Source organism: Anastrepha ludens, chromosome 5 (assembly GCF_028408465.1).
Source record: "Anastrepha ludens isolate Willacy chromosome 5, idAnaLude1.1, whole genome shotgun sequence".
Lineage (NCBI taxonomy): Eukaryota > Metazoa > Arthropoda > Insecta > Diptera > Tephritidae > Anastrepha > Anastrepha ludens.
Genome location: NC_071501.1, coordinates 124,393,205 through 124,420,405, shown reverse-complemented (window position 1 = coordinate 124,420,405; position 27,201 = coordinate 124,393,205). Strand labels below are relative to the sequence as shown.

At 37.2% G+C, this 27,201-nt stretch overlaps 1 protein-coding gene across 3 annotated transcripts in view; it reads left to right on the top strand.

Annotated features, from left to right (window-relative positions):
- LOC128864389 (protein spire) overlaps positions 1–27,201 on the top strand; it is a 200,780-nt gene that overhangs the window by 138,851 nt on the left and 34,728 nt on the right. For all 3 annotated transcript variants that reach the window (XM_054104024.1, XM_054104022.1, XM_054104023.1), the window contains exons 8-10: positions 19,196–19,326; positions 23,422–23,533; positions 24,195–24,327. In XM_054104024.1, coding sequence (XP_053959999.1) covers positions 19,196–19,326; positions 23,422–23,533; positions 24,195–24,327 — 376 coding nt within the window. The remainder of the gene's footprint in view (positions 1–19,195; positions 19,327–23,421; positions 23,534–24,194; positions 24,328–27,201) is intronic.

Here is a 27,201-nt window from a genome sequence, read left to right as displayed (position 1 = left end):
CTTTTTCGCACAAAGTCAAATAAAAAAATTTATGCAAGTAAATAATTAAGTAAACAATCATTCTGAAGCGTCACTTATGTAAATTTTTACGTAACTCGTTTCTTAATATTTTTTGTAAGCCGAAATGTATGAACGAATTTTGACATTTTTAATTGAATTTATTACTCAATGACGCAAACACACACAAAGTCACAAGTAATTGGTGTTAGCCACACTTTGGCGCACTTTTTTTTAACTGTCAATTACCCATGACAAATGGCGTTCGATCAGTCGCCAAAGCTTTGTTAACTTTGGCTGTGATAAAATCAAATCAAACAATCAGAGCGAAAATAAAATGAATGAGTGAAGTGAGTGTTGAATTTTTAGCGCTACGCTGGTGCTAACCAGTCACTGAACAGCGCTTTGGTTAACGGCACGATGGAGAGAATAATAAGGTGGCGCCGATCGTGGTACCGTTACTTTGCTCTCAGCGATTTTGACAATATCAGCTGATTGTCGTCACGTCGCACTGGTGTAATTGGTGATCAGTGGGAGCAGATTTTCATTTTCGTAACTTGATTTAGTTTCTTTTCTTTTGCTCTCTAACTCGGAGTGTTAGTTTTCTCTTCCTAACATTTTTTTAATAATTTCTTCATTAATTCACTCAGTTTTAATTAGCTTCACTTTTTTTATCATCTGCTCACATTTTTGGCGATTGCGATTTTTGTTTCTTTTCTTCCCAAATTCCTTCTTCTTCTTCATCTTCGAGCAGTCAGATCTCTCTCTCGCAACTGCAGTGTTGCCAAGTTTTGGATATAAAAAATCACTAAAATGCCTATTCAAAGAAAAGGAAACACCATTGAATTACTTAAAGAACTTTATATGCGCGGCAAATTGTCAATACGCTGTATTGAAGAAACAAAGTTTCAAACATCCATCCTTGTATTTAAAACTTATGCTAAGAGAACTTCTTTCTGCCATGAAAAAGCTACTTAAAAAAGTCATTTGCCGTTCGGAGTCGGCTTAAAACTGTAGGTCACTCCATTAGTGGAGCAACATCAAGACGCATGCCACAAATAGGAGGAGGAGCTCAGCCAAAGACTAAACGCGCCAATTACAATATTTTTTTTATTTTTAAGAAAATTTCTTTAAAAAAGACCGAAAATGAGTTTTTTGCTATATTTGAGGTTGTGTAACAAAATAAGGTACTACTTTTTTCAAAAAGGACGGTATGGTTTCTTCAGCATTATATTATCTGGGTTTTTTTTTACTGTATATACATACATACATATACGGTCCTATGGCCCCGCGAGGTAGCTTCATTCGTATTCAGTATTCAGGCCTTTTAAAATTTATTAAAAACTAAATTGTGTAGAAAATTGAGAGAAGAAGATCCAATATTCTTGCATAACCTCAGACGGGGCAAAAATGAGATTTTCACTTTCAAAACATCAAATTTTACAAGAATCAACAAATTTTCAATAGCACTGATATTTTCTTAGCATAAGTTTTAAATGTAATAGTAGCTTTTTTAGTATTTTTTTTAATTATACAATACATTTTTTTTTTGAACTAACAGTTTTATTAGCTTTAAATTAAAAAAAAAAATAAACAAACTCCAAACTCAAAAATGTTCGCATTTTGTGTATAAAAAAAGCACTAAATTTATTGCGAAGAGCAAATCGTTGGCAACACTGTGCAACTGCACCAATGTGGCGTCACGCGCTCTCTAATGGACGCAATTTAATTGCTACCATTCTTGGATTAGAGGCCTCTGCAGCATGCACTGGTGTCTTGACTGAGCTGTTTGAGGAGTGCGTCTTGGTATTAGCCTAGCAATGGAGACTTCTACGGCATAATTTTGTCACCAAACTGCGCTTTTTTAGAAACTTCAAACATTTTTTAAAGCAGAAATATAGTCAGCGGTTTGCCATTGCTTACCAATATAATAAACTACTTTTTCTGATTTAATGCCTACTACCGAGTTGTCACGCACAAATGCGTTTGACTCTCCCACCGCCTTCAATAAATGGGTATATATGAACCGATCATCAATAAATAAGTTTATATGAACGTAAACTCCCCGTTGAATAGTTCAACTTTCAGGAGCTGTTATCGCAACCTTTTAAATTAATTTACTACCAATAATAATTCAACCAATCATATTTACTTACTATCTCTTTTTTTAATTTCTAATGTTTTTTTTTTCAGTTTATATCAGTTTAGCAAAAAGTCTGCTTTTGCCTTCTGCCCCTTCGCTGCTCCACTCAACACAACTGTAATATCAGTGCTTGCACTATCAGCAACAGGTTGCTTGTTTAGAATTTGTACACTCATTCCTTATCTTTCCAAAACTTTATTTGCGTTCTTATACTCGCTTTTGCTATCTCCCACAACGATTCCTTTTACCTTTTACCTCTTTCCATGGATTGCGTCATAAGCAATAAAATCAAATAAGAAAACTTAAGTTTCAAACTGAGTTAGCGTCGCTCTCTTTTATCAAACGTTCGCTCACACGCATTGCCACATCGTCTCTTATCAGACGTCAAAAATCTGCGTCAATAGACATAACAAATCATCGTTGAACGGCCTTGCCAATGTCATTAGCTGCAGCACAATGCTGGCAAATTTTTATGTGCCCGTAACAGCTTGTATATAAAGCTTTGTATGTATGTATGTTCATCGGAAAAATAACAAAAACTCGGCGTTTATTTAAACTCGCCTCATTTTTTATTTGCTTAGACGCGGGTCGATACTCATTTTTCATTGTCTCACCTTGTTAGTGATCAAATACATTTGAATAAGTCAAAAAAATTGGAGGCTTTTATACTAGCATTCTATGCAAAAATAAAAAAATTAATAAAAAAGCGCACCAGTAAGTAAAGAGGCATAATTAATTGCATGCAATTTTTTTTCTTTAAGTATTTAATTTGTTGTTTGTTTACATAAATGGCTTAACTCCTTCAAAAAATGAGTGACTTTCAATCAAGCAAAATTTGCTAAAATATAAAACATATTTTTGCTTAGATCTTACCCACATTCTCAGACACGTTGGTTGGTAATGCTGACGAATTATTACGGATATTTTTTCTCTAACCCAATAGTTGGCATTGTATATAGAAGAAAAAAGAAATATAAAAAAATAAGGCTTTTCACGCGACATATCTGATCAAATGGTGGTCAACTTCCGTATCCTTAACAGACTAACAAAAGCTGTTTTGTTTGTTTTGTTTCTACTAATAACTTAAAAACTGATGTAAACAAAAGGAAAGAAAATTAAGAAGTATTATTTCGAGTAAGAAGTGTTGAGCTCTGTTGACGTAAGTATCATTGTAACACCCCATAACTCTTAACAAAATGCAGTTCATGCATTTCCAGTGACCATTCTTTATAAACAATTTTCACCAAGAATTTTTCGAACCAGACGAAATTGTAGAATTTCATTTACAAGGCAATTTGCAATTATTTGTATTGCTATGCAGATCGAGAAGAAATTATTTTACTGTCCCGTGGCTATGTTTTTAAGCGTGATGCAAAAAACAAAATGCAGCAGCAAAACAAAGTTAAAGGACAACACTAAATTTTTGTCTATCAAAAATCAATAGCTAATCAAGAAAAGGGGTTTGTCAAATAACTCGATTTTAAAAAATAGAAGACCTAAAAGGGCTAGTGGCATGAACATTTTTTTTTTTTGCTCCTTTCACTTGCCTCACCCACATTTCACCCGGGCCGAAATCAGAAATCAGAAACTGCGTGAATGAGACGTAACTTTACTTTCCAAACAAAAAAAATGATGAAGAACTAGAAGAAAAATTTTGCCAAATTAAAAATTTTCGCGCGAAGAAAATGATAAAGAACTAGAGAAAGAATCTTTTCACATTAACAGAACATAGATTTTGGCTATCACATCAACGAATTCACTTTTTATCGCCCTCAAGGGTCTTACGATGTGTTCTTTGATATCAATTTCTGCCTTTAATTTTCCCTTTAACCTACTCATCGGCAATGTAAAGATAAAGACAAAATTATAAAAGCACTGCATATTGGCAAGTTTTGAACATTTATTTATTTTTTAATTTCAATAACCTTTTTTATAAAAAGCAGTTCATTCTATAATAAAGGTACAAGTTCCAAACTTTTTGCAAGTTTTTTTTTTAAATTTCATCAAAATCTCAAAATTATTATTTAGAATTCATAAAGGGATTTTGGGTGGGTATGCAGTTTTCTTGTACATCCAAACATTGTATTTTCTCTATATAAAAAAGAAATTTTGTGCATTCGTTACATGAAAAAAATGTTTAACACCGTCAAAAATTTTTTTTTCGAAAATCAGCAAGAATTTCGGGCCATTCAAACCTACACATTTTTGGACTAGAATTGAATGGGTTTTTAAACTGCATAACCAAATTTATTTTTTAATTTCTAATTAAAAAGTTTGAAATTTTTATGAAAATTTGTTGACCTTTATTTTTCTTCTACAAAGCTTGGATTCATGTGATCGTTGTTATAAAATGAACAATATTTTTATACAAAACCACAACTAAAATTAATTAAAAAAAAAAACAATAGTCAAAACTCGCCGATATGTGATAACCTTATGTGCTTCACTTTATTCTATTAAGTCATAAATGATTGCCTGTGTAGATGTACATTAAGAAAATCCATGGTGTGAATGCAACCCTGTTTCCGTTGATCAGCTGTTTTCGCAAGTTTCCGTTTATTTGCCACACAGGAAGTAAACCGCTCATGAGCCGCAATCGAAGATATTTTGCTGTATTTTTTCTTCTACTGTAAACAAGACCGAACGGGCCAGTTAGTCTCAAATTGCTATATATACTAGAATTTATGAAATTGCTGTGATTATATTACAAAATGCATCTGGCTGTCTCGAAATTATTCCGGAAGTAGTGCTTGTGCTCCTAACGCTACTCTTTACAAGTGTCTATTTATGAGCTGCGCACTTTTTACTAATAAAATCTAACTTCCAATTAGGCAATCGTTAAGATATTTCTTCAGCCGTGCAGTCAGTAGCAAAGTACATCTGGCAGCATTTGTTGAATATTTCCTGCATTTGGAGATTCGGTGATTTGCGACATCCGTAACGCTGCGCCGACAGACAACCAGTTAGAGTCACTCAGCTAAGCAGTCAACCGGTCAGCCAGCGAAGAGTTGTGATGTGTTGCAACAATTCACGCCAACGCGACTGCAGTTGCTACTATATTGGAACTTGTTGTCGCTATTGTGGCTTCAGTTGGCTACCGTCTGCCGATTGCCGCCGCCTCAAACGTACCAAATTGCACACCTTCTATGTAGGCGGGCAGCGGACCAGGGCGCGACCGTGTGCTATTGTATTTGTACATGTAATATCATTCGGTCATGGTTGCTGCTCCTCGGCCGCAATTTTCAACAGCTGCATTATTGTTGGCTGAACGTTTGCTATGCCTTACCGCATTTACATCACAACAAACACCGGCAATGGCAATAAGAAAAATCTGAAAAATCTAAAAAACAAAGCGCGGCAATAAATTTTCTTTTGCAAATTTTCGATCACATTTTACTTAGTAAATATCAACGATTACGTCTCGCCACTCAGTCAGTTTGTCAGTGCAGCGATGTATCTGTCACCAGCTGATTGTGCGAAAACAGTAGCGGCGGGGATGGAGAAAAGTTAGCCGCTGCAAATGCATGAATAAGTGCCGGTTGCCCACATATGGCGCATATTTTTAGATTTGCGGAAGCTGTAGTTTCTTGTTGTTGTTGTTCACTGTATTTATTGCTGTCCCAATTTATTGAAACAATTTGAGCTTGTTTCGTGCCGCTTTACTACTACTTACATTGCTTCGCTTTTGTTGTTGCTTTAGCACATATTATTTCAATTTCGCTTGTTATTTTGCTGTTGTTGTTGTTGCTGCTACCCGCTTCCTTAGCATTTGCATTTACTGCCGTAAACACCCAAACATTGTAAATTTGCCGCTACTTTAAACCTTTTCTCTTTCCTTTTCTAGCGCTCGATAAACAACGTAAACATTTAACAGCAACAACAACAATAGGAAAAGCAGGAAAAAGCCGAATTATGCTGTTATTTATGCTAATGTTGCTTGTTATACATATGCACCTACTATTTAAACATGTTTTTGTTGTTGGTGTTAGTGCTGTTGTTGGTGCGTTTGTATCCGCTACTTTACATATTTTCACATTTTGGCAGATTTGGTTCGTTAAACGTTGTTGACTGGCATGTTAAATCATCACTTAATTGCATTGCATCATGTTGCTACAACGCCCGCAACACCAACAACAATATCGAATTGTGAAATGGCATTTGACCAATTGCACATTCAAATATTTCCATGCAACTTGCCTTCATATTTGTTGCACTAAAAGCGATTTTCGTAATTGCTCTACGAATATTTGAATGTTGCACAAATGCGGCGCACATAAATTTAAAACGAGGTATAAGGAAGCAGTTATGTTGTAAGTGTATGTTGTACAGATGAATAGTAACTAAGTCGTGGTTGAGGGAAGGGAATAAAAAGGAAAAGTTACACACACTAATTTTTAGACGCACAAAAATATGTAAATATGCGCTGCAGAAGTGTCACTGGGTTTATTCTTCATTTCGGATAAGAAGTGTTCTTCATTGTACCATAGAGCGAATTTAACAATCTATTTGCTAATCGGAATTCCGATAGGTATATTATATAATCTTGGCGGCAGTCGTAGCCGAATGGATTGGTGCGTGACCACTACACAGTAACATCTATCGCACATTGTAGGCATTTTTTCATAGAATAAACCCAATTTGCCAGGTAATAATTGCTCGATATCCTTCGCCATTCTTTCAGTAATGCAGTTTTAAGCGCTGCTAAGTTTTTTGGCTGTCGTTTTTCCTTTCCTTTTCTTTCTTTAAATGGGCCCACAGATTTCTGATCAGGCTTAAATTGGGACATGGGCATGTGCATCCATGTCCTTATCGCAGTTATATACCTAGAAGCCACAACCGCACCCAATGCTCCTTATGCGCAAATTTCATCGCACTGCTCGTAAAATTCCTCTTCAAAACTCGCAAATATTGCTCAGAGTGAATAGTGTTGTCTATGAATGCCAAGTCTCCTACTCCTCTGCTTGATGCAACCCCATATCATAACAGACAATTTTCCATATTTGACAGTTGGGACGATGTTGGAACTTTCCAATGCTGTTTATGCTTTGCGTCACACTCTCCGTTGTTGTAATATAAAATCATTTTCGTCTCATCACAGAATATGACGTCATCCTAATAGTCAATTGGTTCGGATATTAGCATCGTGGCAAAAGATAAGCGCTTTTCAATATTTTGTATAGATAGCAATGGTTTCTTACGTGTAGATCTTGAGTTCTCACTCTCACTGTTCCTTGAGTTCTCTCGCAAGAGTTCTGGTCGATATTTTATGATTTTGATCCAATAAAAGTAGATATAGTTCAGCGAGCATCTGCACTTCTGAGTAGGCTATGTCAGGCTTTGATATTTTGCTATTAACATTATTAACAGTAGCGGAGATAAGCAGATAAAGGCATATGTTATTTCTAATTGGCGTCAGCTGGTACGTGGATAAAGAAAAGCCACCGGCGCATATTAAATCATTTCATACATTTTTTATAGAATTCGAAGAATAAAAGTCCAAAGTACTTTGAAATGAACTCTTTGAATTTAGGGCAAAAACTAAATCAACTCAATATAACATAAATTCCACGTCACACACACACTCTAGCGTACGATTGAAATTTGTCCAAATGGCGTTGCGACACATATGTAGACTTGTAGACTATAACGGAAGCACAAGCAACCCAAATGTCACTCACTCAAGAATGCAGTTACGAAATCTGACATGCTCACCTACGCAGTCGGTGACCAATCATATGCACAGACATGCCGCGGTATGTAAATATGTATTTGTACTTACGTCTCGTGGCCACCGCCAATAAGCTCAATCGAAATTTGTGGCTATTTTTGGCTGTTGCATAAGATTTATGCAGATTACGGTAATATTATGCAGCTGAAATGGTTTGAATAACAAATAAAATACGACAAAACGAGAAATATGGAGCGGACACACATCAAGAAAATTTAACCAGTCGCGTTCGTTGACAACAGATTTCCTCTCTCCCTCCTTTGCAAGGTGTAGTAATAACCGAAAAAACGGCCACAGGTAATGTTAATAAACACCTGTCAGATATTAGCTGTCGCAAACAAATTGGAAAGGCTGAAAATTAATTCAAAATTATCTTCTTTGATGATAGCGATGACAAATCATTAATTAAATTGCATTTTTGTGCAACGACGCACAAATTATAGCAAAAATGCATCAGGGCGGCGATGAATAAAATTTAAAAATATCCAAATTTGAATAACATAGTCGAAAAAGTCTTTTCGTATATAAATATAAAAGTCTTTTCGTATAAAATATATATAAACTCATTTTATAAAACTCATTTTTTTTATATTTATAATGAACTTTATTAAACCGAATATGTACCATTTTGGTCGACCACCTTTTGCCATTTTTCTTCTAGAGACATTATTCCATCAGTGTAAAACTTTTGTGGTTTCTCGGCGAAAAACTGCGACAAGTAATTTTCACAGGCTTCTCTTGAAGCCAACTTTACTCCATTAAGGGAGTTCTGCATTGACCGAAACAAATGGTAGTCCGATGGTACAAGGTCAGGGCTATATGGTGGATGCATCAAAACTTCCCAGCCAAGCTCTCCCAGTTTTTGCCGAGTCATCAAAGATGTGTGTGGCCTAGCGTTGTCCTGATGGAAGACGGCGCCCTTTCTGCTGATCAGTTCTGGCCGTTTTTTTCGATTGCTTGCTTCAATCTCATCAGTTGTTGACAGTGAAGTGTAGAATCAATCGTTCGAGCAGGCTGGAGCAGCTCATAGTGGATGATTCCTTTCCAATCCCACCAAACACACAGCATAACCTTTCGAGGCGTCAATCCTAGCTTTGTGACCATTTGTGGAGCTTCACCACCCTTGCACCATGATCTTTTTCGCACATTATTGTCGTATTTGATCCACTTTTCGTCTCCTGTTACCATTCGCTTCAGCAAAGAATCGCAGATGTTAATTCGGTCCATTAAATTTTTCACAGACAATTCATGTGGTACCCAAACATCGAGCTTCTTTTTGTAACCAGCCTTTTTGAAATGGTTCAAAACCGTTTGATGATGAATGTTTAGTGTCATGGCAGCTTATGTGACGGTCTTGGTCAATCTTTTCCATAATTTCATCGACTTTTTCAACGATAGGTCGACCGGAGCGAGGTGCATCTTTCACATCGAAATTTCCAGAACGGAAGCGAGCGAGCCATTGTTGTGCTACACGAACTGATACAGCATCGTCTCCGTAAACTTCACAAATTTCATTGGTAGCTTGCGTGGCATTCTTCCCTTTTTTATACAAAAATTTCAAAATATAGCGAATTTTTTCATTATTTTCACTCATTTTTGAACAGCTATAACTTTTTTTCAACTTCTCCGAATTGAATTTTTTTTTTGTTAAATGAAGCTTAAAATGTCACCTTTCTAACACCATATAATACGACACAATGTGATTGGTAGCACTGGAAATAGATGACTCCAACGACATCTATTGACAAAATACGGAAATACTTTTTCGCCTACCCAATAATAAAAATTAAAGAAACAAAATATATTAATAATATTAGTAATATTAGACTATGTCGGAAAAATAATCGCGTTTGAAAAAAATATTTTCCATTAAGTTACATATTTGTTCATTAGACTGGCCGTAACTTTTTTTTTGTTGAAATCCATAAATTTTCGGGTCTTAAAACATGAGGTTAGGAGTAGTGAAAAACGGTGTAATTTTTTAACCCGATCCGATGACGCCTAACCGTGCCCATTTGATCCCAAAGTATGGACAATTTCAAAAAATCACAATTTTTACCAAATTATTTTTTGTTTCCAATTTATACAATTTAATTTAATTTAATATGTATATACATAATTTAACTTTATTTATATAATTTATTTTAATTTAATAAAATTTTAATTAAAGAATTGATTGTCTATTTAATGAGAGATGTTTTGGTGTAAAACGGATACAACTGCCTGTAGTGCTCAACAACTTGCAGTAAGTACTGTTTATCTTCTTCATTATAAGTAAGCAATCTGTTTTAGTCTGTGATCAATTTCAATGCTCTCTCTGCAGCGTCATTAACTACAGACAAATGCTGACAAATTCGTTTTCCCGCTATATAGTCTTCTTTTTCTTGCCATGTTGAAGGATCTGATTCCAGAAAACTTGTTTCAATTCCTAAGCGGGTAAAGAATGTTTTAGTTCTTGATGAAATAAAATCATTTATATTCTTGCTGCCGTAAAGCGTTATTTCTGACATTGTTGCAACAACTCTCTTTGGAACAACATCTTCCTTCTGGTTATCGCTAGTAATTGCTTCCACCATTTTTCGCTTAATATGTGAAGGAATTTGATCATCAAAAAATGAAAGGCCAACCGCCTCTTCCGGCAAATTTTTTGAATGATTTTTAATTTTATGTACAAAGTATTGGATACATTCTTATCGAAATATACAATCACATCTTGATTGAGCTTAAGGTCATTTTGTAGAGCAGCTATTAGATCCACACAACGAAACCAATATGGAACGTAGATGCAGGTTAAAAAAATGCAAACTCTTCTTAGACTCTTTATCTCTGAAGTCGTTAACACGAATTGCTCGCGAAACAGGAACATTTTGTAGCAATATAGGCACTTCGACATAAACCTTGCGTGTGATGTTGCACAGGTGACCGTACTAGTGAAAAATTTGATACGTCTTCCCCAACAAAGAGCAACGATAGTTGTAGTAATTCTTTATAATCGGCACGAGTATGGTGACTATTTAATGCAGTTAGACAAAAATTCTTAAATATTTCCACTTCAGCTATTGTAAAGACTTTCCGAACTTCATTTTCCGATATTCCACTTTTGAATGACTTGGAATTAAAGTTTTTCCAGCTGTTAGAGAAACGATTGAATAAGGGAACTTCCGGTGCTGATGATTTGCCAAAATTTAGTTCGAACACTGCTTTGACTAGCAACTCACTAACATGGTGATGACAGGGAAAGGAAAGTAGATTTCGGCCCAACCTTTTTTCAAGCAAGAACGCTGCTCCATTATTTACTCCCGTATTAGCAGCTGTTGTATCAAATGATACAATTTCGACTAAATCATCGAGCTTCCACTTGCACAAAAAATTATGTATTTCTGCAGCTATTGCATCTCCCGTTGAACTTTCAATTTTTGGTATCCCCAGCAGTATTTCCATATTTTCTCCTGTGACAACGAGAGACAATCTATATTTCTTTTCTGTGCCTAGGATTTCTGCAAGCAGCTTGCCATCCCAGTGAAGGACAAAAACGTCGGGAACCTACAAACAAGTAAAAAGAAAGGTCAAGAATTCAAAATCTTATAAACATATTCAGTAAAACCATTACATTGAATCTATTAATAATCTCTTGAGCTTGTCTGCGACGATAACTCTCCTCATCGAATGTAATGTTGTTCGATTAAGAATTATGTAAATCTTCCATTTTTATTGACGGCGTTCCATTAACATTGTGCATGTTATTTATGAAGGCAGCAACCGTTGCACTCACCAAATGCATGACATCTTTTGTTGAGAGGTTACATTTGTCCATGCATGCAAGCATTCTATCATCAATAAAATAAATTTTTCCTCGATTTGCCTTTTTCGGTAGTAAATTAATGTTACTTCCTTCTGTATCTTCGCCTTCATTCATATCTTTTGCTGCATTTTCTTCGCCAGCTGAAATATCCTTTTCAGCATCCTCGGTATCAGAGACTTCAAGAGCATAATTAGCTTCAAATGGGATCAAATATTAAAAAAAAGAACCAGTAAAGCTTAACTTTAATAAACTTAGTATGAACTAAATGTTTTTTAACGCGGTTTCTTTCTTCTTCCATTCGTTGCTCTTTGCGTTTTTCTTTTCTTGTGAGTACAGTATCGGCACCATACATACTACCTGGACGTCCTCTATTTCTTTGGAGCAAAAGAAAGTCTTTATCTTCCTGCATTTTCATTATACCTAAGGCATCCATGGCTGCAATGTCAAATATGAAGTTTTCAATTTTATCCTTAAACTCTGCTTCATTTTTACGACACTTCTCGTTAGGAGTCTTGGCATGTTTTTGTAAATTTCTCCATTCCTCGTAAAGATTTTTAAGTTTTTTAATACAATTTTTTTCTTGCGCCGTGGGAATTTTAGCTTTTTTCCAAAATTCAATAGTGGCACCAATCGTATATTTCATACTGCTTTCCAAAGTCAAATTTTCGTGCCTCATTTTGTAAAACAATAATTGGAGCACCTGTTTCATTGATGGCAACTTGGCCCCCAAAATAACACTTTCACATTCACCCACAAGAAATATTTTTTGCTCAGAACGTAATCTTTTTTTCGGAATGCCTGATAATGATTTTGAACTCATTTTTTCACTAACTAATTACTTTTGTATTATTAAACGCATAAGACAACTAAAACTGAATAAAAAAGCATTGCCATAGGCTATCAATTCAAATATCGAGAAAAAAATTCACACTGAATAAGAATGCAATGTCAAAGTCTACTAATTCAAATGTCGAGTAAAAATTCAAAACTTTTAGCGTATTCAGCGAACACAACAGTTGATGAATTGTTTAGTGATCACCAAAGTGTTTATTATGAAACAAATTTTTATTTTTATTATTATAGTGAAGTGTGAAAAATTATTTAAAAAGTACCTTTGCATAAAATTTAAAAATAATTATTTCATTTAGCAGCTGGCTCAACACACCGTTCATAAAACACAATTTCTATTACTCAACTGACGGTGACATATTTTCCACGTATCACTAATCAGTTATGTGTGCTGAAAGCGCCTTTTGTCAGGTGGCTTTCGCGATATAAATTGGGCCATACCGCAATAAAGTAAATAAGATCATTAATTAAAATCGCATCACATCAATAAATATAAGATTCGAACAAAAAAATTGAAAACGAAAAAAAATTAGTAAAAATTATGATTTTTTCAAATTTTCCATACTTTGGGATCAAATGGGCACGGTTAGACATCATCGGATCGGGCTGAAAAAATATACCGTTCTTTATTGCATCTAACCTCTTAGTTTACGACCCGAAAACTTTTGGATTTCCAATTTTTATTTTTCTCCATACAAGCTGCGGCCAGTCTATTGTTCATCCTTTTCGTATATTTTTTTAATATTGACCCAAGCAATTTTCCTCCTTCCGCATAACCAGCACGAAGGGCGCCGTCTGCCTGACGTACATACTTAGATAGGGATTTATCATATCAAAGTAACAATATTGCAGTGCCTAGGCACATTCATTTTTTTATGGTTATAAACAAATCGTGCAGATCATTCCAATATATCAAACCCTGTCTTTATTCCATTTCCCTTTCAAAAATTCGATGACCTTTAAAAATTATAAATCCTTCTGGAAATCACACCAATTCGCAATGTCTGAGCTACAGCAGGTAATGGTTAATGGTTAATGGTTGTAAAGGGTTAAGGAGTAGCCCTTTAGCACTGCGACCATATTGATCTATTGTGCACCCTATGCTGTCTATTGACTGTTAAGTATGCTTATGAATTGTACCAGCTCCTTCTGAGGGAGTGATTGAAGGTCTTCATCTGTAAGCATGAACTTGTTTAAAAACCTTTTCCTTCTGTGCGTCAACCCCGGACATTCGATAATGAGATGTTCTATAGACTCCTCATCTTCGCAGCAGAATCTGCAAGTGCTGGTGTTAGTTATGCCTAATTTATGTAAGGGTTTGTTGCAGGTGAAGTGACCCGTGAGGGCGCCTGTGAGAGTGCGAATGCTCTTTTTGTTTAACGTGAGGGCCATGTTGGCTCTTTTAGCGTTGAAACTTAGGAACTTTTTGGAGTGTCTAAGACCCTCTACATTGTTCCAATGCTGGTTTAATAGAGTTTTGGCCCAGTATTTTATTTTTTGTTTTAGGTTGTTTTTGTTGAATCCGAACATAGGACTAGGTCCGATGAAGTTTTCATCTGCCCCTTTTTTGGCTTGAAAGTCTGCCTTTTCGTTGCCGTCATATCCCTCATGTCCCGGTACCCAAATTAATGATACATTGTTTTTGGATGTCAGATTATTGAGTGCCTTGTGGCATTCTAAGAGGGTTTTTGAGTTGTATGTATAGCTATCTAAAGCTTTTAGGACTGATTGGCTGTCCGAGAGTATTTTAATCCTTACTCTCTTGTGGTTTCTGCGTTGCATGATGTTTACTGCTTCCATTATTGCGTATAGTTCCGCTTGGAAGATAGTGGTGTCCCTGGTGAGAGTGTATGATTTGTGGATTCTGGGCCCCACTACACCTGCTCCTACACCATAAGGTGTTTTTGATCCATCAGTGTACCATTTTTGTGAATCATCATTCATCCATTTCGGGTTTGTTTTCCACTCGATCCTCTCAGCAGGTATCTCTGTTCTGTTTTAAATGCTTAAAATCACAGATTTAATACTTCTCGAGAATATCTAAAGATCGATACTTCTTTCTCGAAGCAAGTCGCTTTCCTTCCCGATACTTTTTTTTTAGTTTGGTGCTTAGTATCGATACTTTTTTGCACTATTTGATATAAGGCAACGCTAGAATTATCATTCATCATAAATTAATTTCAACTTGTAAGTAGGCCACGTAAATTTAAATTTACCATTATTTCCTCATGTTTAGTTTTCTTGTAACTTCTGCGATGTTATTTTGCAATGTCTCCAGTATCTTCTGTTTAGAAAAATCTTTAAAAAATTTAATTTAATAATTTAGTAGCGTCGAAAATATGCAGTAAGAGGGTGAAGTGTTACGAGTATGTCCCTTGCGAAATAGTTTTTTCGCAGGAAGGAAGTATGGTTACACACAAAATATCAGGTAAAAATGTCAAGAAATTGTCTTTGTATGCATCAGCAAATGAGAGGAAAGAAAGACAAAAAGGATCATGCTGGGACAATCTACCGGGTTTATCGCAATCAAAATGAGTGACACCAATTTAAATATTGTTTGGAATTAATTAAGAATTCTAACTAGGCAAGGTAGATTGAAGCATCACCTTAATAACCTTTGGATATAATCGAATGCAGGGAGGAAAATGAAGTCGTCACACATGTGCTGGCATCGTGTCCAGCTCAGAGCAGAAAGTTGAGCTCAGATGAATATTCTGAGCACAAGAAGGAGGCACAACAAATAACAATAATCATTATAGTGTAAATGTAAAAATGTTATTTAACAAATCATGGAAAAATAAATAAAATAATACAAAATTGTCAAATTTTTATAAATTATATTTCTTGAACGATACTTATACGCGATACTTTTCACCGATACCAGAAACAAGTAAAAGTATCCATACCAAGATGATATTGAATGATCATCCATCTATGAGGGAACAACCCAACTTACTGGTCCCAAATATGTCCTCAATAGATCATCTATTCAATTAGCAAAGCCCCGACATTTCGTTTATACAAAAATTGTGGTATTTTCAGATACCAGAAACAAGTAAAAGTATCCATACCAAGATGATATTGAATGATCATCCATCTATGAGGGAACAACCCAACTTACTGGTCTCAAATATGTCCTCGATAGATCATCTATTCAATTAGCAAAGCCCCGACATTTCGTTTGTACAAAAATTGTGGTACTAGTAGCATTTTCTGTGGTTAAGTGGTCTCACTTGAATTATAGAGTACAACGATTAGCACTCAGCCTTCCCTTGGAGAGAGAAATATCAAAGAGGAGCTCAAGGTTATGAATATATGGCATTTAAGTTAACATTCATTTTGTCACGCGAACTCTTTAAGTTTCACATACACACACAGACATGCAAGGCAATCGAAAAAGATCCTCTTTCATTTTAAACATCATCGTCGTAAATGTCATATTACGAAGCCGTAAGATATATAAAAATAATATTTTTTTCTTTTATTGCAACAAAATTGTTTGTTTAATTCACAACAATAACAACAAAGTCAAAGCTAAAGCACATATTGCAACTTATTATTAATTGCAAGTAAATATCAGCCACGAAAATTGCGAGTATAAATTTTTCAACTCTCGCCCGCAACCAAAATACGACAACAACAACGCGGTATTTTAAGACCTTGTAGCGAAAAATAATTGAAAAAACAAAAATCAAAGAACAACAAAAACAAAGTGAAAATGCGCACAACACAATTTTTCATGAATTTATCGCCAATGAAAGGATCTGCGTGAGAGTACAGCGCGCAATGCAGACAATGCCGCCAGCAAAATGTTAAGCACAACAACAGCAACCTGACAGCCGCGGCCACCGCCACAGCGGCATTGATAGCACTTGCAGCGCATAACACAATAATCAACGTGTTGCAAGTGAAAGTCAAAATGTCAAAGCAACTGCGCAAAGCGTGGGGCACTCGGAATGGCCGTGTCACCTTGGTGCGCATCGTGGCGCAAAAAGTGGGCGTGTGCCGTGCGTGCTTACATTTGCGTCTGTGTGTTTGCGTGACGTTAATTAATGTGGCGATTTCGATTTCATTTATTCGGCTGCTACAGCAGCTGCTGTGACTTCTTAAATTTCCGTGGTTGCCATTGCAAGGAGCACCGAAGAAACGCACAAAACTAACTTCTCCATATGTCTGTATATTTGTATGTGTGCATGTGGAGGCACAGACAAAAAGCGAAATTGTCGGACCGCAATTGTTTGCTACCCGCTGATTTACGGTAATTGCTGCTTTGCGGCTTCAGATGCTGCAGCAATGGCAGCATTGTTGCAAGTGCAAAATTATGCAATTATCGTATTCCGACTTTTTCAGATTTCCCCATGATTCTTTTCGTTTCTAGTTTGCGCAAATCAATGTTTATTCTCGGCCGTTGTTTATAGCTGGAAATCCATTTATTTTGCAGTTCTCGACATGCAGTTGAAGTTCTATCGATCGGGGCTGTTGTGGAAGTTCTATGTTGTACGATTGTGCGGTTGTGCCCTTTGATCATTATGACGGATGTTGTAGTGTGCAGTTGTTATTGCCTGTGAAAAGATTGTTTGGATTTATCGACATTTACGTCATTCAGATAGATCCTAGCTTTTTTGTACTTGTATTTAGATACTAGTATCCTTATATCCTGCGAATATAATGTACAATGTGGCTCGATTTTAATCATCCAACAATTTTTTCTTTTTTTTCAATAATTTTTTAGGAAAATAAAAAAATTTTTTTGAGTGATGGAATTATTTATTTTGGCCTTTATTGTATTCTACAGTGTGGCGCAAAATTAATCATCCAACTATTTTTTATAAATAAAATAAATTATTTTGAGTGATGCAAATCTTTATTTTTGCTCCACTTTGAGCTACATATCCATGATTTGAGAAAAACAATAAATTCTTCTACTTTTACAAATTCTCTTGCACTCTTGGAACATTGAAAGTTCAAGGATATGAGTTAGTTAAAGATAAGTTTTAAGCTCGAAAAAGTATATTTTACGAGTAATAAAATAAAGTGTAAGGGCGACACCAAACGCTTAGACCCGTCACACGTTTTGACTTCGAATAAATTGAGTGTCCTTATTTACCTGAAAGTAGGTGGTACCGCGCCCATTTTACTTACTTTTGTTGTGATATCTGAATTCTTTCAGTGGTATCAATGTTCACAGTACAGAGACAGATACATTTATGGTTACAGAAAAACAGCATTTTTAGGAGCTTTGAAAGCTAGGCGTGATTATTGACGGACTTGGCCCATTTCAAATGGCAATTTTCTCCATTTAAAAAGTGATCTGGTTACTAAATTTCCTAAAAGTTTCTAAAATTTTACTTGAGGTTTTCCTTACAAACACAGAAATCAAAATTTTAGTTGTGTCAATAATTTTAACTTCATGCTTCGTAAGATTAAAAGTAATGTCCATATACAGTCTATGTCAAAAGAAAATGGACATCATATATTGACAAATTTTGTCCATTTATTCATTTAGTTATTTTGTAATTTCAATTACTCCTTTATAAAAGCACAGTTCATACTACAACAAAAACCATATAAGACAAAGTTTCAAATTTTGTACAAAATTTGTGAGAATTCGGCAAACTTTCATAAAATTTCAAGCTTTTTAGAATTTCTGAAAAAATTTCAAGTATGTAATTTTATAGCTCAAACATCGCGTTTATTTTCGACCTACTTGAAATTTGCATACCTTACTAAAATTCAACGATCTATAAAACTGCATACCCGAATTTTTTCTAAAAATTTTTAACTAAAAGTTTTGATGAAAATTTACCGAATTTTTAAAAATGTTATACAAAATTCCAGACTTTACTTTATATACTACTTTTTTGCTGTAGCATGAACAAAATTTTAATAGAAAATTTTAAGAATAAAATTCCAGAGTTAATAAATAGTCAGAACTTATCGATTCATCACTGAAAAAAATCAAATAAAAAATATCATTGACTGAATAAACTTTTGTTAGTACTCGATTATGTTAGGCAGTTACAAACAACAGTTAAGTGAACAAAGATTATTTATGATACAAATTCTTTGTCAATCTCATTAGCTTCATTGTGAATTCGGTTTTTATGCAGTTATGGAATCGTCCAAGTATTTCGCACTGAACTCACTCGAACGGTTAAATCATAATTTATCAAAATTTTTATTTTTAGTAAAGTATTTGCTATAAAAAATATTTTCTGCCAGAAAAAAATATAGTTTATTTGAATTTGTTTCACGGCTCAGTAACAATACCAATGCATAAGAGTTTAAAACTAATAAATATTTTGTATACACATTTTTTTGTTTTCGAAAATAAAGCATGAACTGGAAATTTGGCGGGCCCTACAAGTACGTGCTTTTTAAGCTACACTGTATTTCTCCAATAAACTTTTCTGCATGCGAAACATATATTATTTAATATTATAAAAACATCTGTAAATACATACCTATGTACTTGTTGTTGTTTTTTTTTTATTTTTTCTATTTTAATATTTATCCCATGCGGTGGAGACATTTTCTATAATACATCTTAAAACCTAGGCATGAGCGTGTTTCGTTTTTTTTTTTTTTCTTTTTAATACCGCCGTTCTAAGTAATTTACTACTCTACGTACTAAAATAAAGCATTTTCTCCTACCTAATTACCTTTTAATTTTCAGGCACGCTTCTGGGTGCAGGTGATCGATGAGCTTCGACGTGGCGTTCGTCTGAAGAAGAACAACTACTCTCGCACACCAATCGAGTACGAATTGACGCCCTACGAGATTCTCATGGAGGATATACGAACAAAGTAAGAGCGCGCATTTTATCAGTTTTAAATTAAAAACAAAATTAGAGGATGGAGAATATTAGTACAAAGGGATCTGAGGGATACATTTTAATTGCAATACTTTAGAATTTTTTGAATTCGATTTAAATAATCCAACCCTTTTATGCGTGAAATTTTCATAACGAAACATTTTTTCATTCTATCCGGTGCTGATAGCCCTCGACTACACTTCTACTCACTCCAACAATCACTGCAACAACGTATACCAAGTAGCTCAGCGTCCCAAGCTACGCCATTCCCATGGCAGCCGGTTCTACGTTACCGGAATGACTCGGGTTTTTCCTGACCAAAGGCTGCCGCCCCAGTAAACTAGCCCTGTCTAGTGAGCAGTATATAACCCCACCCCTTGCGTCACAGGAGCAACTCCTCGCAGTAACTTTGCTCAAAATACTTCTCCCCATGCGTCACTCACCAAGTCCACCACAGTGCAGTATCGTCTCATTGATGAGGGGATCGACCGCAGGGACAGCACCTTAGAATGTCAAGGCATAGCTGTCCGGACAGGCGATTTCGAGCTCGAAATTTTTAACATTTATACACCCCCTGTCACCTGCTGCCCGGCAGGATATCACCCTGATATATGTAGGTGCGCTCATCAGAGGTGGTTGTATGTAACTTTACTGCATTCAAGCCTGCCAAATGATCGTAGGGGACAGCAATTGGCAGAGCAAATAGACGATTCGACATTCAGCACTGTGAATGACGAAGCCCCCACCAGGGTAGTCGGCAATTGTAGCAGCTCGCCTGACCTAACAATAGCTGGCGCGGGTCTGATAAATAGCATAACGTGGTGGCCTATGCTATCGCTTGCATCAGACCACTTGCATATTATCGTCTCGATTGAGAGACCTGCCGACTTTGTTTCCGCGAACCACCGGCCCTATTTTAACTTAAAAAAAGCTAATTGGGCCGGCTTCACGGAATTCACTGAGGACACCTTTGCCGCTCTTCCCATCCCCACCGATGTGCGCGCAGGCGAACGCGCATTTCGCAAGGTGCTCACAGCTGCTGCGGCTCGCTTCATCCCAGCTGGAAGCTTTAAGGACATCCGTCCTCATTTCCCAGCCGAAGCAGCCAGCTTGGCAAACGAGCGTGACCACCTACGCCAGGCCGATCCCGGGGATCCCCGCATAAGGGATCTCAATTTGGAGTTCCAGCAACTGGTAGACCAACACAAGCGGACTAAATGGGTTGAGCACTTAAAGACCTGTAACCTCGACTCTGGGGTGAGTAAGCTCTGGTCCACCGTTAGGTCCCTGTCGAACCCGACGAAGCACAACGACAAGGTTATACTTCGTCGGACCCGAAGAGATGCGCGAGCTATTTGACCCGGCTTTTTATACTGCATACTCCGGCCGACAGATCCAAGCGTCGTGCTACCAGAAGGCTGCACAAACTGACGAACGACAGTGCGCCACTTACTTTCTCCTGTGATGAGGTTCAGGGGGCCATCACCAAATCGAAAACATCTAAAGCCATTGGCCCTGACGGACTAAACGTGCTGATGCTGAAGCACCTGAGGCCTTTGGGAGTAGGATTTCTCACAACGGAGTAGGATTTCTCTCTCAATCTGTCCTTGGCCACTCTCATAATCCCTGACAAGTGGAAAGCAGGGAGAGTGGTCCCACTACTGAAACCTGGAAAACCCGCCAACCAAGGGGAATATTATCGTCCGATAACTCTCCTTTCCCCAGTAGTGAAGACACTTGAAGCCCTCCTACTCCCACTCTTCACGAAACACCTGGCCCCAGCCCCATATCAGCACGGCTTCCGACGAGCGCATAGCACCACCACTACACTCACCGCCATAAACGCCCAAATAAACCGCCGGCTTAACATAAAATCGGCCCTGCGAGAGGACTGTCCTAGTAGCGTTGGACCTGAAGAAGGCTTTCGACACAGTCAGCTATTCCACGCTACTAGATGATATTTATCAGTCGACACTCCCGCCAGGGCTGAAGAGGTGGTCCGCAAACTATCTGAGCGGTCGTCACTCGTCAGTGACTTTTCGAGATCAAACATCAAAGCAGAGGAAGATAAAGCAAGGTGTACCGCAGGGTGGTGTCCTTTCTCCCTTGCTGTTCAACTTCTATATCTCGAAGCTCCCCCAAACACCAGCGGAAGTTTCCCTGGTCTCATACGCTGACGACTGTACGATTATGGCGTCGGGCAATGACATCGATTACATGTGTTCCAAAGTGAACAACTACCTCACCGACATTTCTCTCTTTTTCACTGCGAGGAATCTCCAAATCTCCAACTTTCCCCCACTAAATCCACGGCGACCCTCTTCTCCACCTGGACAAAGGAGGTCAAACTGTCCCTTAAGGTAAAAGTCGATGACACACCAATACCGACAGTAAACAACCCCAAAATTTTGGGTGTAACCTTTGACAGCTTGCTCTCCTTCTCAGCGCACACAACCGCAATTGCCACTAAAGTCCAAAACCGCAACAAAGGCCTCAAATCGCTTGCCGGCAGCACTTGGGGCAAACACAAAGAACTGTTGCTATCGACATTTAAGGCAATTGATCGGCCTGTTCTAAACTATGCTGCGCCTGTCTGGTCGCCTGGAATCAGTGACAAGCAGTGGATAAAGCTCCAGACATGCCGAAACACTGCCATTCGGACAGCGACCGGTTGCCTCCTGATGTCCCCGGTTCAACACCTACACAACGAGGCACAAATGCTCCCAGTAATGGAGCATAACAAACTGCTCAGCAAGCAGTTCCTGCTGGGATGTTACAGCAGGTTTCACCCCTGCAGACACCTGCTTGAGCCTGAGCCGCCTCCCAGGCACGTCAGGAGACCTCTCTTAGACTACGCTGACGAAATCCAGGACAAAACTGACCGCAATCTACTGGACCTGACAGTATTTAGACAGTCAATAAACGACATTCACCGGGAGACCGTCACCACCTTCTTAAGCTCCCGTCCTGTGAATGCCGTAATCGGAGTCCAACCACCACCTACAGCAAATGAAGAGCTCTTGCTTCCTCGTGAGACACGTGTATCACTGGCACAATTATGTTCTGAATATTGTAGCAGGTTAAACTCCTACCTATCCAGAATCGACCCCGACATACCAAACATATGTCCGGCACCCCGCACGACACTAACCACCTTTTCACATGCCCCCTAAAACCGACTCATCTAACACCCCTCTCCCTCTGGACCCATCCCGTCGAAACAGCATGTTTCCTGGACCTACCGCTAGATGAGCTAGACGAAGATGACAGGTGATATACCCGACACTGGGGGGGCTACTATTACTGTTAACAAACAAACGCCATCCAACCATTGGAGTTTTGGTCTCCTTTGCTTCTATTTCTTCGATACCCAGTAGGGTTTTCTTCGGTGGATATGCTTCGTCTGCCCTTTTAATGTGGCCAGCCTATTGTAGACGCTTAAACTTTCACAAAGAAACGAAAAATTGTAAGAATTGGTCAAAATTTTGATGGGCTACAACTTTGTTTCGGGGTGCATTATCAGTTATAATCCAATAATTATATGGATCTGCTAAACAGACACCCTTCGGATTAACTCAACTGGCCTCTAAGCCTTTCATATTTTACAAATCTCACTTGAGATTCGCTTTTCTCGTTACCCAGAAAATAATCTATGAGTTTTCAGTTTGCGGCAATTTAGGTTTGTGCATTAGCGGGTTAATTTTTAAAAATATTGAAGTCAGGTACTCATAATCTTATGCGATTGTACCTTCAAGGGAACAGAAATATGCCTACATTTTAATTAGCAGCTACCCTACCCTACTTTCCAGATATTGCCTAATTGAAAGGCCAACAACTTTTAAAGTCAAACGACTGCACACTTCATTTGGAAAGCCCAGTAAATTGGGCTTTCTAACATTTTCAACACCTTTCTCAATTTCACGCAAGTACTGGCACCTCTCCCACATTCGTATCGCCGAACTAGAGAATTATTAATGACCACATAAAAATGCTTTCATCTGCTCTCTACAAATACTTTCTGTGCATTTGCTATTTTATTTTTACTCATCATATTTTTCCTCCGATTGCTTTGTAACTTTATCTCTAGAAAGTACCAACTGCGCAAGGTAATGGTGAATGGCGATATTCCGCCGCGCGTGAAGAAAGATGCCCACGCTTTGATACTGGAGTTCATCAGGTCACGGCCGCCACTCAAAAAGGTATGTATGTATGTTTATATGTATGCATGTAGGTGTGAATGCAAGAGTTGCCCTTCTCGCGGCACTCCTTAAAATCATCTTTACTTTGTTCCTGAATTACTCGCAATTTCACCAAACATTTCGGCACAGTTGTGGTTTTAAGCACTTATTGGTTTTTCCTTGTTTTGTTTCATATTGTTGGCCAAGAAGAGTTTGTTTTTCTTTTGGCTCAACATTGTTGTTGGTTTTGCTGATTTTTCTGCAAAGTGTTAAGTGGCCAATTTTCGTTGCACTTTCCTGCGGTAATTGCAGGTAATCACAATGCCAACAGAGTAACGGTAAATAATAAGCCATACAATCGGCAGCCTTTCCCACTTCATTTGCTGCTTTTACATGTATGTGTGTCTGTGTATATATTGTAAATATTTAATATTTATTGGCTTGCTCCGGCTTAAACTGCTAGACTTACTTATATTATATATTGTTGCACGTGTATTGTTGTTGTTTCCTGTGTTTATTTTCTCTTAATTTAATTTCTCTAAATAATTCGCACTGTCTCGATAGAATCATTTCAGTATCAATACACAACATTTCACTTCCTTTTGAAGTCGTATAGAATTTACCGATATTTTGTATTTCACTTTTATTTCTGTTCGAAAACTAAACTATGGTGTAATTTCAGGCGTCCGAACGTCAGCTTCCGCCACCCATCAAACGCACACCATCGCCACGCGAACAACTCATGGACTCGATACGAAAAGGACAAACACTGAAGCACATACAGCCCCCAACACAGCCACGACTCAAGGATCGATGTAAGTCAAAAATAAGTTTAATAAAATACAAGACATAAAACAAACCACTTCCAAGCGGAGTTTTCGCCAAAACATACTGAGTTTCCAAAGCGACTGACCTGAAAATTCGACTGTCTGTTTATGGGTACAAATAATAGAACTTTTTTTTAATTACAAGAGGAAAATTGGGTACAGAGACGACAATTCAGAATTCACTAAAATTCTAAAAAATCGTTAATACAGAATATATCAGTTAGATATCGTCCTTTATAAATACCTGGCGAATAGCTAAGAAACCGAAATTTCGTAAAACTTATAAAATATATTCGGTGGAGGTCAAAACGAAATGCAAATTTGCAAAAATGCAAAAACTACTTTTCGGAAGTTTTTTTCTTAAAAAATGATTTACTGTGTTTGCATAAAAGCGTCAACCGAAGAATGTTCCATTTCGCGCTTATTCCAGCAATGCAAAATTTCGATAGGCAACGTAATAGCATCACTAGACAGCTTCGTTCTCTTCCTACCTGACCCGATCTTGAAATCCATTGCCGAAAAGTGATACATAATTTTTCGCCTGGTTTCAATGAAGAGCGGCACGGTTTTACCCAATCTTTTCTTCTCATTTTGTCTTCTGAGACATGAAAGAACTTAATGCCCTCTGTCCACTTTTTGTTGCAACACAAAAACAGTATTGCCTACTAACTTTTTTAGCAAAAGTTTTCATTTCATTATAATTTGCTCTTAAGAATTACCATAGCTTTTCTAAGAGGCCAACACATAGGCTTGAGTATAATAAGCAGACAACTGAAAAAAAATGTATAATTATAATTTTGGATTGAAGCTTTTTAAAGTTAAATATTTTCGGTTCCTTTTAACATTTAAAATTTTTTTTTTGTAATTGTTTATTACTTTGTAATATTTTTTTTTGGAAAAAAAATTCTTTTTTTTTTATTCTAAATATTTGGAAAATAATTGTTGTTTGCAACATCCTAAAAACACGCGCTTCATATTTACATTTCGAAAAACCATCAAAAATCCATCTACGGTTTAAATTCCGGTTTCATAGGTACTATATATCTGGCTTGAACATGTAAAGAAATGTCTAAACAATCTTCGATTTATAAAAACAAAATATCAGGCATTATTCTATCAAGAATAGGTACGCCTGCGATATGAACTATTTACTTTTACTTTTCTGTGTTTATTTTTTAAATGACAGAATGCGAATTTCCAATAATTTGCCTTTATGCGATGTTAATCATTAATTATGAAAAAATTTCGTTAAAAGTTTATGAGCCGAGAGGCAATTTTAAGCACAGCAGCACAGGATGCTACGGCGTACTTACTGCCTGACCATCCACTATCTCGATTTCCATAATTACTCGTGCATATCGGAGGGGATAGCCTTTTTCTCCTTTCAGTTTCACGGATGGTTGCCAGATATTTCGTAGATCTGAAAGTGTCTTAACCAATGTAAAACATATGCAACCAGCATGCAATGTGCCTCATGCTGTCAGCAGCTATCCAATTGTTCCAAGTCGCCATTTCGCCAATTCCACATACCGGCGCGCTCTTTGGCCACTTGCAACACGTTCATTGCATGCGATTTGAATTTCATTTGCCTATTTGGCACAGCAAATCGTTTGTTCAACAAATGCCAACCAAGCCAGGAAAAACAGCATCTACGTGTAACAATTCAATGGCTGCGGTCGATCGGTTGCAAAGCATCACTGCGCATGTCAACCTGCAGCATTTCATTCTATTCTATTGCACTGCGGCGCGGTAGCTGCTATTTATTTATTTTGAAAACCTCTTTACATGCGCTTGTTTGTGTGTGCGAATTCACATGTATGCATGTGTGCATGTGCAGCTATGATTGTAAACGCTTAGATGTTGCTGGCTGCTGATGAAGCTGCCACAAAGCGGCACGAATGGCGGCACCAAACATGGGCAATGTTTAGCATGATTTAGAATTGCAAAGTGGCATCGATGCGCGCTCCGCTTTGATCAGCGATTTGGCGCTACAGTATGATTTGTCAGCTGACAAAACAGTGTGGCAAGTGAAGGATTTACTGCGCTGATCGTTGTTTGAAAATTGAAAATTAAGGAAATGCCAAAAATTTGCATTAATACACAAATTTGTTGCAGCCACATGAGCCGCTTGGGATTGAAGGAATTTCAGCAAAAGTGAATTTCGTAGTGAAAACTTGCTGCAAAACGAATAAAAGTATGATTTAAGAATGTGTTCATATGTATTATACATATGTTGATGGGTACGTTGGGGTTTTTCAAGAGGGGACATTTTATACTTTTGCCTCATTTTTTTATCATTTCTTACGCTACGACTGTGATTTAGTGATTGACGGGAATTAAGTGCTAAGTCGGCTTAAGTTGTTCTATCAAATGAGCAAAGATAGACATATATACATGTACAGGGTGGCGTATTTTAATTCAAGAGGTTTCGAATAAAAAATGATGAACGAACTTATTTTCATTTTCGAAGAAAATATTCATCATCCCCATCGTTTCCTCTACCTTCCATCCTCAGTAAAGCATTTCCACCTAGTCCTTTGTTTGGTGCATTCCACGAGTTCCCGCATTCATCGACTTCTTTTTGTTACAAAATTATAAATCCTCCAAAAAGGGTGATTAATTTTCCGCCACCCTGTTCATGCAAAAAACGTGTGTACCTCGTCGCTCTCTTCTGAAATATTTCTCAATCTTTGTCAAATTGTCATTAAATGATGAAGCAAAATATTCGATTATGAGAACATAGCGACATTCCAACCGAGTATTGCTATTGAGTTTTACGACTTGCCACACAGGGAATCATCGTTGACGGCGGTCATTTGCTCACGCTTGAATATAAAAATTATAACATTAGCGTTTAACTGC